The sequence below is a fragment of the Marmota monax genome, unplaced genomic scaffold, assembly GCF_021218885.2.
Source record: "Marmota monax isolate L192 unplaced genomic scaffold, Marmota_monax_Labrador192_F-V1.1 WCK01_AAM20220418_F8-fsc00056, whole genome shotgun sequence".
NCBI lineage: Eukaryota > Metazoa > Chordata > Mammalia > Rodentia > Sciuridae > Marmota > Marmota monax.
This window is the reverse complement of record NW_026695212.1, coordinates 1,657,287-1,671,986: the sequence shown is the minus strand read 5'-3', so window position 1 is coordinate 1,671,986 and position 14,700 is coordinate 1,657,287. Positions and strand designations below refer to the sequence as shown.

Below are 14,700 nucleotides of genomic sequence, written 5' to 3'. Positions count from 1 at the left end.
AGAACATAGAATATTGGAAACTATGATATTGTCATCTCTGTGTGCCCCAAAATTAAAAGTTTAACTGAAGCCACCTTGATCACCAACCACATGTCAAATTTCCTTTTTTGTATGCTGCATGTTAAGGTGTGTTAAGCTTAGTAACTTTGTCCCTACAAGCTTCTTCATAAGGGCAGCAAATAGATCAGGTATGCTGCCTCTTCTGGTCCTAGTTCAATCCCTCGCTTTCTCTTAGTCCTGGGAAGTGGATAGGATGCAAGAAGCCTGAGAGAATAGTGACTGGAGTGAGAACTTTTCTCCTACTTGGGTCTCACTTTCCAACCTCTATTGGAGTTATTTGTCTCTAAATTTCTCTGTTGAGTGGGAAAGGCAAAGGGACTTTGCGTTTCTATTGGTTTAAAGCAACAAACTAGAAGGGTTTAGGTAATGAACAGTCTTTACTTTAGAGGGAATAGCCATGCAGCTTCCTGAAAGGAATGGTATATGGTCCCTTGGCATCAATGGGAGGGTCAGACAAATTATCAGATCCTGGGAAAACTCCAAATATGGAGACCATTTAAGATTTTGCCAGCAGGTGGCACTTCTCTCCTATTCTTACCAAATACAGTCTTTCCAAGGTACAATATTCCTATTTCTTTGCTGTTACTCAATTCTGCGGAATGATCTTGAGTGTAGCCAGATCCAAGCATTCCTCTTTGCTTTTTGTAGGGGTGTAGTATACAATATCTGTATAAACATTGCAATACGTTTATATACCTTCTTTCCACAAAGGATTTGAAATTGCTTACAACATACAGTAAAATAGAAAAATATGAAGAAAAGGGGAATATCAATTATTGTAAAGAATATTTGATTTGATTTGGGGTTCCAAGCAGCTGGAGCAATGATAATGGTTCATTGTCAGGCCTTTGTGTGAATAGGAAAAAGAAGATAAATCCTTTAAAATTTTGAAATACAAATGGAAGAGCTTATGTAGGAAGTTTCTGTTGTGTCCCTTTCGTCTTGCTAACCTAATTTTATGTTATTCCTGGCCTATAAAAAATCAAACAGTACTTTTATCACTCTATACCTTCAGGGCTATGTAATCAACCTGTCAAGTTCAACTGGATTCACCCAGGCATTTATCTTACATAGATTGTCCTGAGCAGCCAGAACACAACATCCTTTAGGTACGCTTGGGTGTGCCCAAACCATTTATAAGAATCCCTTCTCGAAGAGAGTTTTTAACTAGATGGATAAATAAGACCTGTGTTTACACCCAAGACAAAACTAGAGTTATACCGGGTAATGTTATAATCAAATGCTAAATTCGTGTCTTAATAGGGTTCTAAAAAAATAAATCGGCAACTTTCATCTCTTTCAAGTTTCTAACATGAAACCACTAGCAATAGCTAGTGCAGGCGGGATGGGGGCTGACGGGAGGGGAGGGGAGGGACAGGAGCGCCCCTAAACTGTTCCCTTGTCACTGAGTGTTTCCCGTGATTAACTAGAGGTGCGGGTCCGTACCGCCAGAAGGACCAGCGCCTGGCTCCGCCCATCGCTGTCTAAGGTTGGGACAAAGATGAGGGGCGGAACCACGCGGGGGCGGGATCCCGAGAACCCTACCCGGGAGTGGATCCCAGAATCTGGGGCCCGGTTCCCTGAGCCCGGGGCGGTGGCCGAAGCCGGGCAGGCGGCTTTGTGGCGCGCGCGGGTTCCACCGTGGGAGGTGTGGTCTGGCGGAGGCGTCCGCGGTCCCCGCGCTCAGCCCGGCGGCGGGCACCACATGGCCAGCCGGGCTCAGTCCGGCTTCCCCGCACGCACAAACAGCCGCCTGGATGCATTCCTGAGGCGGCATCTGGCACCCAAGGTCTACGACGCCATCCGCGCCTACGAGCCGTGCATCGTGGTGTCAGACTCGGAGAGGCACACCTTCAAGTATGTGGTGCTCAGCGACCGGCTCATCTACTTGACCGAGAACCCGCCTAAGTCCATCCGGCGGGTGGTGGCACTGCGGGACGTCGTGGCCATTGACTTGGTGAGGAGCGCGGGCTAGTAGGCGGGCTCGGAAGCGCAGGGAGACCCCTTTATGGGTTCCAGCATCCTGCACGCGGGAAGGAGGAGGAAGACCTTTCCCATCCCGCCCGAGACTCCGCACTCTCTGGTTTCAGGAAAGCTGTGAATTTTGCTGGATAATTCCTGAATAGAGACGTCTTTCGCATTCTTGAGCTGTTCCCCCGCCCTATCCCCTTCCGTTGGGCTACAGGTTTGAAAACAGCATCGATCAAAATCAAGCTTTAATTTTTTTTTTTTTTTTGGTACGTTAAAACACTTAGTCCATGCAGGAACTGTGCTAGACCTGGAGGATGCAAAAACCAAATTGCACTCTTCCTAGAAGCGGTTGTGGGAGGGATCGAAAGACAACACCAAAGCAAATAATGCCTCGTGTTAAGGGCTATTATACCTTGCTTACTTTTATTGCCCTAACTCTTCAAGCATGCTAGGTGCACTCGAATAAGTAGGTGAATGAATGAATGATGCATAAATAAAATGTGCACAGGATGCTTGGCAATCTCAGGCTTGTCTCTTGATCCAAATTGAGTTCAGAGCATGCTGGGAAAAGTTCCTGGAAGGAGTGTCATCAGAGCTAAGCCATGAAGGATATACAATGTGACACAACCCCTCCTTGTTCCAGTTTTTAGTATATTGTTACTGTATTTCTTTCCTTCAGGAACAGTTGTATTTTATAAACCAGCAACAGTTGGATGTATTTTATTAAACCAGCAACAGTTGGTAGTATGGTCTTTTGATTACTGTTCTTTTCCTTCCGAGTCTCTTTGTCTTAGCTGCTCTCCAGGTGTGTTCTTCCTTTTTTCCACTGGGGACAGATGTCTAGCCTCCTTTTACTTTTTCTTGCCTGAGTCTCTGTGTCCCCCAAGGGAAAGGTTGGCAATACTCTTGATGGAGCTGTTTTGCTTAGAGAATCATAGATTGTTTTGAACATGTCTGTAAGAAAATAATAAAATTAAATGAAGAGAGGTTTTTTTTTTTTCCTACTCAAACTACCCCTGTGGGCTAATATTATTGTGCAAATTTATTTACTTTTTTTTTTTGAGTTAAAGTTGGAAGTAAACTTTGCCTTTTTACTTACTACCATTATTTCCATTATCTTGAACTATTTTTTAAGAAATTTAATTTCCTTTACCTTTTTTTTTTTTTAACTGAGAACTGAACTCAGGGGTCTTCTATTGCTGAGCTACATCTCTTTTTTATTTTTTATTCTGAGACAGGGTTTTACTAAGATTCCTAGACTGGTCTTGCCTTGAATTTTGCAATCCTTCTCAGCTTCTTGAGTAACTGAAATTACTGCCTTTTATTTATTTATTTTTGCAGTGCTGGGGATCAAACCCAAGTCATTGCACTAGGCAAGTATCCTACCACTGAGCTACATTTCCAGCCCTTCAAAATGTTTTAGAAACTTTTAAAAGCCTGGCTGTTTCTAGTGTCTTCACTATAAGCATTTATCATTTTGATAAAAAAAAACAAACAAAAACCCCCCACTAATTTTAGGATATTGTTATTCTCCCCCAAGAGAGACAACATATGCATTTCAAGAGTTGTTAATTTTCTTTTTAAATTGTCAGAAACTGGAAAGTACTCTAAACCTCCTTAGGCCTAGAGCCTAGATTCCTCTACAAAGTCATATCATATTTAGTCATGCTTTAATGTACAAGGTTCAGTTTTTATGGATGTAGAATACATAATGTCTCTAGATGTGCTGAAGAAATCTGATTTTAACGTTAGTGTTACATTGGATGTCCATCTTGCACAATATAGTTTAACTTTGGAAGTTGTGGTAAGCATAATAATTACTCCAAAAACATAACCACATTCTAAATCCCTGGAACCTGTGAACATGTTATATTACATGGCAAAGGGGAATTAATGTTGCTAATCCATTGACTTTAAAATGGGAGATTTATTTGATTATTGAGGTGGGCCCAATGTAAAAGTGGAAGAGAGAGGCAAAAGAGCCAATGTCAAAGTGATGGGCCCAGAAAAAGACTAGACTGAAGGAAGAAAGAGGCTCCGTGCCAAGGAACATGGTAGCTTCTAGAAGTTGAAAAAGGCAATGAAATAGGCTTTCCCATAGAGCCTCCAAAAGATATACTGTACCACCAACACCTTTATTTTAAGCTTACTGAAACCCATTTTTTAAATTTTTTTAGGCCTTATACATGTATTTTTAAGTTTTTTATTCTAACTTGTCATATATGACAGCAGAATGTATTACAATTCATATTGCATATGTAGAGCACAATTTTTTCATCTCTCTGCTTATATACTAAGTATAGTCACATCATTTGTGTCTTTTTCATACATGTACTTAGGGTAGTGATGTCCACCTCATCCCACCATCTTTTTTTACCTCCTTTCCCCTTCCCTCCCCCTCCTTCATCTTTGCCCTATCTACAGTTTGTCTAATCTTCCCATGCTCCGCTTTCCAACCCCACTGTGAATCAGCCTCATTATGTTATATCAGAGAAAACATTCGGCATTTGTTTTTTTGGGATTGGCTTACTTCACTTAGCATTATGTTCTCCAACTTCATTCATTTACCTGCAAATGCCATGATTTTATTCTCTTTCATTGCTGAGTAATATTCCATTGTGTATCAATATCACATTTTCTTTATCTATTCATCTACTAAAGGGCATCTAGGTTGGTTCCACAGCTTAGCTATTGTGAATTGTGCTGCAATAAACATTGATGTGGCTGTGTCCCTGTAGTATGCTGATTTTAAGTCCTTTAGGTATAGACCAAAGAGTGGGATAGCTGGGTCAAAAGGTGGTCCCATTCCCAGTTTTCCAAGGAGTCTCCATACTGCTTTCCATAATGGCAGACCCACCAGCAACGTATGAGTGTGCCTTTTTCTCCACATCCTCGCCAACAGTTATTGTTGTTTGTATTCTTAATAGCTGCCATTCTGACTGGAGTGAGATGAAGTCTTAAGAGTAGTTTTGATTTGCATTTCTCTAATTGCTAGAGCATTTTTAAAATATATTTGTTGATTGATTGTATATCATCTTCTGAGACTGTCTGTTCAGTTCCTTGGCCCATATATTGATTGGGTTATTTGTTTTTTTGGAGTTTAGATTTTTGAGTTCTTTATATACTCTAGAGATTAATGATCTACCTGATGTGTGAGGGGTAAAAATTTGCTCCCAAGCTGTAGGCTATGTATTCTCCTCACTGATTGTTTCTTTTGCTGAGAAGAAGCTTTTTAGTTTGAATCCATCCCATTTATTAATTTTTGATTTTAATTCTTGTGCTATAGGAGTCTTATTAAGGAAGTTGGGGCCTCATCTGATATGATGGAGATTGGGGCCTACTTCTGAAACCCATTTTTTTGTTTTGTTTTGTTTTACGGTGCTGGCAAAAGGCTAGGCAAGTTGACTATCACTCAGCTTCACCTGGACCTAAGACCCAATTTTGGATTTCTGAGCTCCAGAACTAAGAAAGAACCATTAAAGTTGTGGTTACAATAGCCATAGATAGGAAACTAACATGGAAGCATTTCCTATTGTGGTGCTTAAAATGGGTAATCCTTTTTTAGTTGTTGATGAACCTTCATTGTAATCATTTATTTATATGCAGTACTGAGATTCGAACTCAGTGCCTCACACAAGCAAGGCAAGCACTCTACCACTGAACCACAGCTCCAACCCCTAAAATGGGTAATCTTTTAAACATTATTTTTTTCAGTGTTTAATGAATATAATCCTGTCAAGGTCAAGTGCCTTAATAATCTCTATGAGTTTTTATAAAATCATTCAAGGATTGTTGTAGTTCAGTACATGTATTAAACTTCATAGGGTGTATGAAAGATGGTGTCATAGAATTGCTTAACTTAGTACTAATTAATAACCACAGGTGTAATTGACCAGTCTGTGAATGCTGAATCCTAATACCACAGTGTGTAGAATTTTCCTGATTTCTGTGTCATATCACCCATAGTCATCCTATCCATACTAACTCAAGTTACCTTAGTCATTGCCAGGCAACTTTATTTTCCCCCACCCCCTTTCTCTCTGTGTCTCTGTGTGTCTCTCTTTAAACCAGGGTTCCATCCTCTTTCCAAGGCCACTTTTAAACGTCCTCTTTCTAATACCAATTCTTTAATCATTCTTTTCCATTCTGTATGTTTTCTTATTTTACTCTACAAGTTTGTCTTGTTATTTAACTTTCAGTTGTCTCAAGTTCACATTCTGCCTTTGTTCTTATTGTCACATGGTTGCTGGACTTTAGTAATTCCTAAACAAACCTATCTTTATGCTTCTGGATTCCAGCCCTTCTTGTTTGATGTTGGGCCAGATAACTCTATTTAGTGCTTGTTCTATGTCAGGGTTATACTTTAGGGAAAAAATCTGCAAATATGGAGATGAAATTCCACTTTCTTCTCTAAGGGAGAAGATTCTCTAAGGTAGTGGAGGTTGAAGTAACAATCACAAAAAGTTACACCAGAAGTCTACACATGGTTTGGAGAGGTTAAACATTTGGAGAGGGGGCTGGGGATTTAGCTCAGTTGGTAAAGTGCTTGCCTTGCATGCACAAGGCCCCGAGTTCAATTCCCATCATCACAAAAAAAGTTTAGGGCTGGGGATGTGGCTCAAGCAGTAGTGCACTCGCCTGGCATGGGTGCAGCCCGGGTTCGATCCTCAGCACCACATACAAACATAGATGTATCTGCCGAAAACTAAAAAAAAATAAGTAATAATAATAATAAATTCTCTCTCTCTCTTAAAAAAAAATTGGAGGGAGTGAGATTTCCCTTTTAGCAAATCTAAGCTTGAAGTAGATTTGGAGATCTCAGCAGGTATTTGATGTTGTTAATCTCCTTAAAGAAAGTTTCCAAGATTGCTTTGGTAAAGCTTTTATGAAATGTCAACATTTACTAAGTTAAATTTGAAAGAATTATCTATAGAGTTTTTTTTTCTTGTGTGCATCAAAATACTATTCTTTAAGCCCTTCTGTGATTAGATGCATCTTTAAAATATGAGAACAAATACCCAGAACAGTCTATGAGTTTCAGATGGATTCATTCTCCTTCAGAGCCATCTCATCACCTACAGGAAATGAGAAATCTATCAACTCCAGCTGCCCTGCCTCTGTTTCTTTCTGTTTCCTTTCACACTCTCCTAAAAATCCCAGGCTCCATGAAACTTCTTGGACAGGCAACAAATGCACCCTTTACATGCTGGCTTGTTTCCAGGCACATTTCTTTCTACTTCGAGATGGGTAAGATCATCACACTAATAATCAGTTGTGTCACTTTTTGTTTATGAAGACGTGGAGAACTAGGAACTACTCTGCCAGTAGGACTTGGCAATATCTAATAAAATTGTGGACTTCTTACTCACCAATTGCATTCTTAATATATGCCTAAAGTGTGCATAATCTTGAAATACTGTGTCCAAGAATAATTAAATAGCAATATTTGAAATAGAAAAAATTTAAATATCAATAGTAAATTGGCAAATAAATAATATTCAGTAATGAAAAGAATGAGTTAGATTCAATATAGTTATATCTCAATAACAGAATAGAAAAAAAATTTCTAGAAGCTACATGTAGTATTATGCCATTGATATAAAGATAGGCCAAGATGATATATGGCTTAGGGATACATACATAATTAGTAACAGTAGGAAAAGCACTGAAGAGAGTAGTTATACCTGAGGAGAGAAGTTGAAGCTAGAAAAGGGAGCATAAGCAACTAACTTTAAAAAAAATTGAAGCACATATGGCAAAATATTTGCTGGGTTGATATGCAGGAGTGTTCATTACATTCTCTGTGCTATTTTTCATGTTTAGATTTTTAAAATGTCATATACATATACTGTTTGCCCTCGAGAAAGTTCCATTTGCAATTCATATTTGATGACAGAAATACTTAAAAATTAGATCTAGTGACTGGTTCCCAACTCTCAATTATCAGTGATAATGGAAATGGGAATGAATAAAATTAAAATCCACAGAAGACAAAATTCATAAACAATTCTACCTTTACCTAATTACTTTCACCAGGACTTATCTAGAATAGACTTATTTAGGTTCATTGTTTCAGGCTTGCTAAAATCTCTAATCAAGGCTGTAAGATGCTAATAAATGAGGCAATGGCCAAATAAGAGGACAGCCCAAAGGAAGAGGGCAAAGAGAAATGAACAAATGCTAAAGTGAATTAAACTGTCCTCAGAACTGGAAATGACTCTTACAGTTAAATAATGGAACTATGTAGAGGTGCTGAGGAAATGGATTTTTTTCCCCTATGCAGTACGTGAACTCATATGACACCCTTAACTTTTCAACAGGTACTCATTACCCACAGGATTAAAATCTAAATGTCTTAACTGAAAAACATTTCAGTTCTTAACATGAAGAACCTTAGATGGTCCTTGCTCAAAGTGTAGCCTTGCTCTTTGCCCAGTTCTCCCTTGCATTTCAGTCACAAAAAGAACACTCAGGGACCAGGCGTGGTGGCGCATGCCTGTAATCCCAGCGGCTTGGGAGGCTGAGGCAGAAGGATCCAGAGTTCAAAGCCAGCCTCAGCAAAAGCAATGAACTAAGCAACTCAGTGAGACCCTGTCTCTAAATAAACTACAAAATAAGTCTGGGGATTTGGCTCAGTGCTTGAGTGCCCCTGAGTTCAATCCTCAGTACGGGGGTGAGGTGGAGAGGTGGGGAAGAACACTCAGGGGTTGGAACTGTGGCTGAGCTGGAGAGGAGTTCTAAGAAAGACTAAAGAAGAAGAAAAAGAAAAAAAAAAAAACAGAAAGAAAGGGAGTACACTCTGTTCTCTGGCTGTGCCAGGCCCTGTTTCCCTTGGCCTTTGCAAAGGCTGTTCTTGCTACTGCAACCTCCCCTCTTCTCTTAACTCCTATAATTTCAATACCCTGGTGCTCCCAGAAACACTCACCCTCCAAACCAGGCCATGGTCCCATTTACTTCTCCCATGGCATCATGTGCCATGTCATGCTCCTGGCGCTTATAATACTTATTCTCTCCTGTAAATGTGTTGGCTTGTCTACCTCCCATCAGTGTAAACTGTTGAGGATTTGAAATGATTATCTTTATGTAATACAGGACTCAGCACATAGGAGACACTTAAAAATTGTGTAATAAATAAAAGAACATGGCTCATCTTATTAGTATGTGTTCATGAGCAGCTTTTAAAAAATAAGTTAAATAATTACAACTAATAATTTTTGAGCATCTCCGATGTATCAGACACTCCTATAAACTCTTTACATATGTTAATTCTTCCCATCTCAGCTAAAAAAAATGGGTTTTATGCTGCATCAGAAGCTTGTTCCTGCTTCTCTTTTAGAACCTGAAGTATTATGATGTTCCACTGGAGTGTCAGAATCCCTCCAGCCTTATACAGCTGTGTTTTCTCATAGTGTAACACATTTCCAGACATATAGGTGGCGTGTGCCAGCATCTGATGGAGGGACAGAATAATGAACCTGAAAAATACACATTTTTAAAATTGTTACCTCTTTTTTTTTAAAAAAAATAGTTTTTAGATGTTGGTGGACCTTTATTTTATTCATTTATTTATATGTGGTGCTGAGAATTAAATCCAGTGCCTTATGCATGCTAGGCAAGTGCTCTACTACTGAGCCACATCTCCAGCCCCATTACCTCTTTTAAAAGGAAGGTGGTTTCAGTTCTTATATTATATTCTCTCCCCAAACTTCCAATTCTTTTTTATAATATTATTTTTTGACTGTAATGGAGATCGAACTCAGGGTGCTCTACCACTGGACTACATCCCAAGCTCCTTTCTAAAAATTTTTATTTTGAGACAGGGTCTTGATAAGTTGTAGAGTTTGGCCTTGAACTTGTGATCTTCCTGCCTGAGCCTCCCAAGTCTCTGGGATTACAGGCATGGACCACTGTGTCTGGCACCAAACTTCTCAGTCTTGAAGTCTCATGTTAGATTTCGTATATTGGGGCACCCTAGTCTGGGTGGCTGAATCTTCTCCAGACCTCACCCTTCCCTGAAACTGAACTTCTTTCTCTTGCATTTTTTTCATTTCTATTTCAGCAACTTTTACATATATTATTTTCCTGGAAAGACCTTTATTCTAGGGTTCAGCAAAATTCTTCCTATAAAGGGTCATAGAAAAATACTTTGGGCTCTGTGTGATCTCTAGCTCATCTCCTCCTCCTTCTCATTTTTCTTCCTTTCCTCCTCCTCCATATTTTCCTCTTCTCCCCCTCCCGCTTCCTTTAAAAATGTGAAAAACATCCTTAGCTTGAATGGAATGGGTCATAGGATTTGCCACAGGAGTGCCTGACCTTTGCTCTACTCCTTTCCTTATTCAATTCCTGTACATTTGCTGGGCTAAGCTGATGTCATTCTTTCTCCAAACAGTTTTTCTTGACCGATCCCACAGGTACAGGCCATTTGGTCTGTTCTGTTCTTTCTTAAGCATCTTCAGTTCCAAGAACATTGCCTGACACAAATGAGAATGTCAATGCATATTTGTTAAATATTCATCATAATTCATCACTTACATTTCTGAATGTATTATCTGCAATATACATTTTTATTCAGCTTTTATTTTTATCTTTGCTTTGTACCTAGGCAGACTCGGTCAAATTACTTAACCTTCTTGCTCAATTTCATCTGTAAAATGAAGATAATACCTTCCTTCATAGGGTTGGGAGGATTAAATTAATGTAATAGTCAGAATAGTGCTTGGTACATGGTAAGAGCTACATAATTCATGTTGGTTATTATTAATAGCCTTGATTCACATATATTAAGTGAATTAAGGCTCACAATGAACCTGCAAGATGGATATTATTATTCTCTCTGCAAATTAGGGCACTTGGCTTTGGCAAATTTAGCAAATGTGCAAAGACAGTAACTATTGTTTTAGCACTGATTATGTATTAGTTGTTATAAAATACATTATCTTGTTTGTTCTTTCTGAAAATTCTGCCCATTAGATGTATCAAGTTCAATATGTTAAAACACTGAATTTCTGATTTCTATCCCCAAATCTATTCCTTACTTTTCTTTATTTCATGGAATGTTATCATCTTTCATTATCTTTGATCTTTTTAATTCCTCACATCCAACTCATTAGTATATTCTCCTGACCTGTCTTCCAAAATTTGTCCATCTATAACCATTTTTACCCCATTTTCTGGTGCCAGCTATTCATTTCCATATCTAGATTATTGAAATTGCCTCCAAACTGATTCCTCTCCATACAGAAGTTGCACTGATCTTTGCATCATAAATCATAAATTATCACTTTTCTGATTGAAAATGTCCATGGGCTTCTAAATTCTTGTTGCCCACAAGAGCCTCCATGATTGAACATTTCTATCTCTTTGATTCATTTCCTAACATTTTGCCAAGCTCTTTATGCTTTTCCTTTATGCTCCAGGCCTTTGTACTTATCATTCTATTTATAACACTGTCCCTCCAGATCCTCCAGAGGGTTGACTCCTTCCTGACAGTCATGTTTCAACCTCAATTCAGCATCACTTCCACAGGAATACCTGCCTTGAATATTATGTGCACGTCTTAAGAGCCTCCATGATAGCAACAGTATCGTCAGTTTGATTCACTGTTATATCTCTGTGACTGTAATGATAATACACTGGTTAAGATAGCCCAGGTTAAGCTGCATTGACAGACAGCTCCACAGTCTCAGTGCTTTAACATAACAAAGTCTATGAGACTGTTCAAGCCACTTGTCCATGGTGGATTAGCAAAGGGCTCTGTTTATTTTAGTTAAGAGACACTTAGTCACTCATCTTAATATCAGAGGCTCCATCTCAGCACGTGCTTGCTTGAGTACTATGGCAGGGGAACACTAACTTGGCAAGTTATGTACTGGTTTTTAAGCTTTTACCTATCAGTGACACATGACATTTCTCACATTTCATTAGCTAGAGACAGGCACATAGCCATGCCTAATTTAAAAGGGGCCAGGAAATTAGGATCCCTCCATTTGTATATTCCATGTGTCTGGAAGGAAGAAGAACAGAAATTTGTGAACAAACCTAGTGCCAACCTCAAATTGCTGACAATTGAGTTCTTCTATATGCCACTTAGGTGCTGTTTGAAGTGCTTAACTTGGAACTCTCTCTTATCAACCCCAGTTAGTATCGTTGCCTTGGTTTGACAGCGAGTTTAAGTACTTTGCTTAAGGACATTCACTAAGTGGCAGAACCAGAAGTGAACTAGATAATCTGATTCCAGAGCCAGTGCTCTCAATCTCTAGGTTATAGATGCTTTGGGACATAGTTGGCGATAAAAAATTCTTTTTGATTAAATGAATCCCCATGAGACTCTAAGCTTTTTGAAAACAGAGACCCATCTTTTATCTTATACATTTCAATTTGGTGTTTTTTAGCAGAAGCTCAAAAATACCTAGGATGAATTAATCAATTGCTTCAAGTTTAGGGGTATTTCCCCTCTGAAATGAAAAGTTATATGAAGATCTGAGGCAAGGCTATGAAATCAAGTTGAAAGGATAAGGTAAATATGGATTTGTCCACAAAATGTTAGAAATCAAGAGATAAGAGATGTCCCCTTATATTTAGAAAGTGTATTTTAAATAAAAAAAAAACACTAGTCACAAATATAAATATGGTAAAAAAATGATATGGATACATAGTGTTCTTAGTAAAAGAAGTTAAGACTATTTTCGATAAAAATTACACATATTTATATACATGTATATTGTATATGACAACAACCCAAACATAACAAAAGATACTCTTTTCTGTCCCAAAATGCCCCTTGCTGTCATCATCAGAGACAAATACTGTCCTAAGGAGACCATGAATAGGGTTCAGTATTTCACTAGTGAGGTTTTTTTTTTTTTTTTTGATAGTGCTGGGATTTGAACCCAGGGCCTCACACATGCCAGGCAAGTGCTCTACCATGAGCTATATTCTTAGCCCACTGAAGTTCTTATGAACAATCAATGATCATTAGTAATAACAGATATTGATTGGGCATAAACTATGTTTCAGCCTTATGCAAAATCTTTTAAATGGAATACCTCTTTTAGTCCTATTAACTTTATAAGGAAGGCAGTGTTATCTGTCTTTTACAGATGAGGAACCTGCAGCAGAGAAAGAGTGAATACTTGCATGAGATCACATTGGAAAACATGAACTGGAATGTAAATCCAGGTCAGTGTGACCTCAGAGTCAACATTCTTTAATCAGAACTATGCACATAGCAACAACCGACCCTCTGCAAATTTACGGTATATCTGTAGAAGGTTTTAGGTTTTGCAATAGGGACAACATAGTTATCTCAGTGTGCAAATAATGTGGTTTCTGGGCATAGGTTGCCAAGGAAGGAAGCGAAGAAGTTATGAACAAAACACCTTTTTCACTTCCCCACACCGTAGCTCTCTTTGTCCTTCAAAGCCAAGGACGGTGTCATTACTATTACTGATAAAGCTCAAGGATAAGCTTGGCTGAAAAGACCGAGGTGAGATGCTGCATCCCTTTTACAGGACCAAGGCTTGAAATATTTTTTCTCTTAGTCTTTCTCAGATGTCACTCTTAGCCCTGAGGTAATGATTTTTCAAATCTAACATTGAAATAGTCTAGTGAGCCTTTACTATTTTGATAGGGTACTTCCCAATTCTTAAAACTGGAATTACTTTTAGAATATGTGGTTGGGTCATTTCATGTCAGAAATATTCATGGATTCTATAAACAGCTTATCTGCTCACGCTTCCTTAGGAATCAATACAGGTGGAATATAATGGGGGGAAAAAAACTCTGGTGGAGACTATAATCAGTTTGTAAATTGTGATAATTGGAGGATTTGCCAAGTTCCAAATATAAAAATAGCTTCTACTTAAGACTAAACTTATGTACAATGTGACATAAGTAATTGCTAATGTGTTAGTCAGCTTTTTGTCACTGTGACCAAAATACCTGATAAGGACAATTTAGAGGAGGAAAAGTTTATTTTGGGCTCATGGTTTCAGAAGTGTAGTTCATGGTTGGACAGATTCATTGCTCTGGGTCCAAGGTGAAGTAGAACATCATGGTGGAAGGGTATGGCAGAGGAGGTTGCTTAGTTTATGGTAGCCAGGAAGCAGAAAGAACAGTAGGAGCCAGGAATAAAATATAATCCTCCAGGGCATGCCTCTGGGAACTTACTTCTGCAAGCCATTCCCTCACCTACCTATAAGTATTATCTAGTTATCCATTTGAATTATTAATCTATCAAATGGATCAATCCACTGATTAGGTTACAGTTCTCATAATCTAATCATGTCACTTCCAAACATTCTTGCATTAACACATGAACTTTTGGGAGATATCTAATATCAAAACCATAACAACTAATGTGGTTTAATTTGAGGGAAATCTACTCAAAATGTTTCCATGTATTTGCCATTTTATCAATATAGTCAATCCTTTGGGTTTGACATTGGTCCTCTCTTATATTCTTGGAACTGGTAACAAATTGAATTATAATTAATTAATTACTTTCCTTCTTTTATTGGAAACTGGAGAGTTAAAGTTTACTGTGGGTAGAGGATATTAAATCTGGAAAGGACCATGGAAGTTGAAAGATGTAAACAATTTATCTCTTGCTAGATCTGCCTTGTACTACTTAATATCTTATTAAGTGTACTGACCTCCAAACTGCAGCCT

General features: G+C 38.5%; 1 protein-coding gene across 2 annotated transcripts in view; it reads left to right on the top strand.

Moving 5' to 3' along the window:
* The first annotated feature begins 1,537 nt into the window (after positions 1-1,537).
* Positions 1,538-14,700, top strand: part of CUNH12orf56 (chromosome unknown C12orf56 homolog) — an 81,671-nt gene continuing 68,508 nt past the window's right edge. The window contains exon 1 of one of the 2 annotated variants that reach the window (XM_046430731.2): positions 1,538-2,017. In XM_046430731.2, the coding sequence (XP_046286687.2) occupies positions 1,562-2,017 (456 nt within the window). In that variant the 5' untranslated portion in view covers positions 1,538-1,561. The remainder of the gene's footprint in view (positions 2,018-14,700) is intronic. The other variant, XM_046430733.2, reaches the window with a different exon arrangement.